This window comes from Pyrus communis, chromosome 5 (assembly GCF_041283825.1).
Source record: "Pyrus communis isolate YQ-2024b chromosome 5, ASM4128382v1, whole genome shotgun sequence".
In the NCBI taxonomy this organism is placed as follows: domain Eukaryota; kingdom Viridiplantae; phylum Streptophyta; class Magnoliopsida; order Rosales; family Rosaceae; genus Pyrus; species Pyrus communis.
Genome location: NC_142569.1, coordinates 20,656,638 through 20,659,286, shown reverse-complemented (window position 1 = coordinate 20,659,286; position 2,649 = coordinate 20,656,638). Strand labels below are relative to the sequence as shown.

Genomic DNA, 2,649 nt, shown 5'->3' with positions numbered 1-2,649 from the left:
TCCACAAACACCTTTATGGATCGAGCTTAAAACTTTCAAGTCCTAGGGATGCGCTAAGCAGCGTAGATGTGGGTCTGAAAAGGATATTCGAACGAGAATGTCGTTCCACATGTATTAGTGTGCCGCCTTTATTTTGAGCTTCCTAGCTTCCAATCTTTCTGCAGGGAGTGTCTCATTGACTAGGTAGTCGATGATGGGATCTTGCCATCTTAAGCTTGTATTGACTTGTAACATCACAGCTGTTGGTTCTTCTTTTATGCTCGAGTTTCCCAAATACTCGATTGGGATTGAGCATCTGAACTGGTAGTCCAAAGTGGAGCCTAAGGCTACTAGGGCGTCTGCTTGAGTGTTATCTGCCCATGGCACTTGTGTGAGGGTGTAAGTCTGAAACATCTCAAGATGCTTTCGTACCTTCTAAAGGTATAGTGCCATCTTTGGATGCTTTGCTGCATATTTCCCGATAGTCTAGCTATTGATGAGCTGAGAATCGAAATAGATTGTGAGCTTCTTTACTGCCGAATCTTGTACCATTCAAAGGCCTGCCAATAAAGCCTCATACTCTACTTCGTTGTTTAATGCCATAAAGCCTAGAGTGATTACTTGTTCGACCATTGAGCCGTCTAAGGTGATGAGAACTAAGCCTGTTCTAGAACCCTTGTAGTTGGATAAACCGTCGATGTGCAGGGGCCAAAAGTCTTTGTGTGAAAGAGTTTGGGTCACCAGGGCATGCTCGGCTACTTCGGGAGCGTTTTTAGCCTGTGCTGTTATGTCTTCTAGGCCGATAGTGAACTCCATTATAAAGTCTGCAAATGCCTGAGCTTTTATCGCCGTGTAGGGTCGGTAAACCAAGTCGTATTGACCGAGTTCCAACGCCCACTTCATCACTCGTTGAGAAGCATATGGACTATGTAGAATAGATCGTAGGGGATACTGAGTTAAAACGATGACTGTATGTGCCTGAAAGTATGGTTTGAGCTTCCGAGCTACAACAATTAGCACCAAAATTAGCTTTTCAATCCTCGAGCATCTCATTTCCACATCGAGGAAAGCTTTAGAAGTGTAGAATACTAGTAGTTAGGCCCTTAGCTCTTCTCATATGAGGGCAGAGCTTACTGCTACGTCTGAGACTGCCAAGTAGATGTATAATTCCTTGGCTGCTTCTGGCTTGGATAGTAGCGGAAGGGATGTCAAATATCTCTTCAAGTCTTGAAATGCTTTCTCGCACTTGTCGTCATACTTGTCTCTTTTTGCCCTCTTGATGCCTGAAAATGGCTTACATCGATTGGTTAAACAAAAGAGGAAACGGTTGAATGCGGCTGGGCTCCATCGTGAGCCGATTCTAACCATTTTCTTGTTGAATGCGGCTGGGCTCCATCGTGAGCCGATTCTAACCATTTTCTTTGGTTGCTTGGGATCAAGAATGATGTATTCGGCATCCTCTTCTAGCTTCCACCATTTTTCTTTTGTCGGCGTGTACTTCTAAGCGTCATCATCTTGATCCACCTGTTGTGGCTGCTATTTGGTGGCAGGCTTGACCTTCTAAACCTCGATAGCTCATACGGGGGTGAAGGGCTTCTTCTTTGATTCTTTCAGCATTTGCACCGTACATTGTCGAGATGCAGCTTGGTCTACCTTGATTTCTCCGACTCATTTTCCTCGGATGCATAATCAAACTTTCCGGTACTCAACAAAGCTTACAGGGCCCAATTTCACTAGCCAGGGCCTTCCTAGAATCCTATTATAGGGAGCCGAGTCGCTGACTATGATGAACGTCTGCTTTGAGACTACTAGTGGTTTTCTCATGTCGAGTGTTATGTTGCCAATAGCAGTTGAGGTGTATCCATTGAATCTGGAGAGTACCTCTGCTAGGCGTATTATCGTGCTTTACAGGCCCATCTTCTGAATGAAAGATAGCTGAACTCCAAAATATCGAGGTTTTTTTTGTGATGAAACTCAAAACTTAACAGTTTGTGCATTTGATTAAATTATAAAAATATCAGTCTGATTAGTAGTGGACCATTGGCCCAACTCCAAAATCTTAACAAATATATAGTCTAAAACAAATTGGCCTTAACAAATATATATACACATAAGACTAATGTAAGATCTTATTCTTCAACACTCCCCCTCACGAGTGATCCCACATAGGGTCACAAGGGAAACCAATTCTCACATGGAGAACTGGCTAAGTCCTTATATTGGAACTAACACCAATCTTTTCAAGAACTCGGTCGGTCGGTATGTAGCATATGGAGTCAACACTAATATTTTTTAAGCTCTAGTCATTCAGCTACCTTAAGTTGGAACTAGAAACTCGGGCCAGGACGTGTAGGGAGAATAGTCTACTCTAATACCATGCTAACTTTGGATTGGTTTGTATGTGCTAATCTAGTGTTCTGGAATGCTTCGTGCATTTCTTAGGAGGCAATATACACGCATAAAAAAAAGGCAACAAATCCTAGGAGTCTATCAACTCACACCAACAAAAATAAATCAAATTACGTACGTTTGCTGCAGGATTATTCGAATCAGATTACAAAATGCTAACCAAAGAAAGAATCAAACCAAAATTAACATTTATTCGATATAGTTTTGGCAACTGCATTAAAGAAAATATTGTGCTATAATATCATCTATCAATCGATCACA

The 2,649-nt window shown here is 42.1% G+C and overlaps 1 protein-coding gene across 1 annotated transcript; it reads right to left on the bottom strand.

The window, feature by feature from the left end:
* Window positions 1-531: 531 nt before the first annotated feature.
* LOC148696962 (uncharacterized) lies at window positions 532-1,609 on the bottom strand. Its single transcript, XM_088693413.1, has 3 exons — window positions 1,504-1,609; window positions 1,114-1,262; window positions 532-957 (listed from the first exon to the last, which is right to left on the bottom strand). Exons 1-3 carry the CDS (start codon window positions 1,607-1,609, stop codon window positions 532-534), a joined length of 681 nt encoding a protein of 226 aa, XP_088549539.1.
* Window positions 1,610-2,649: the final 1,040 nt, after the last annotated feature.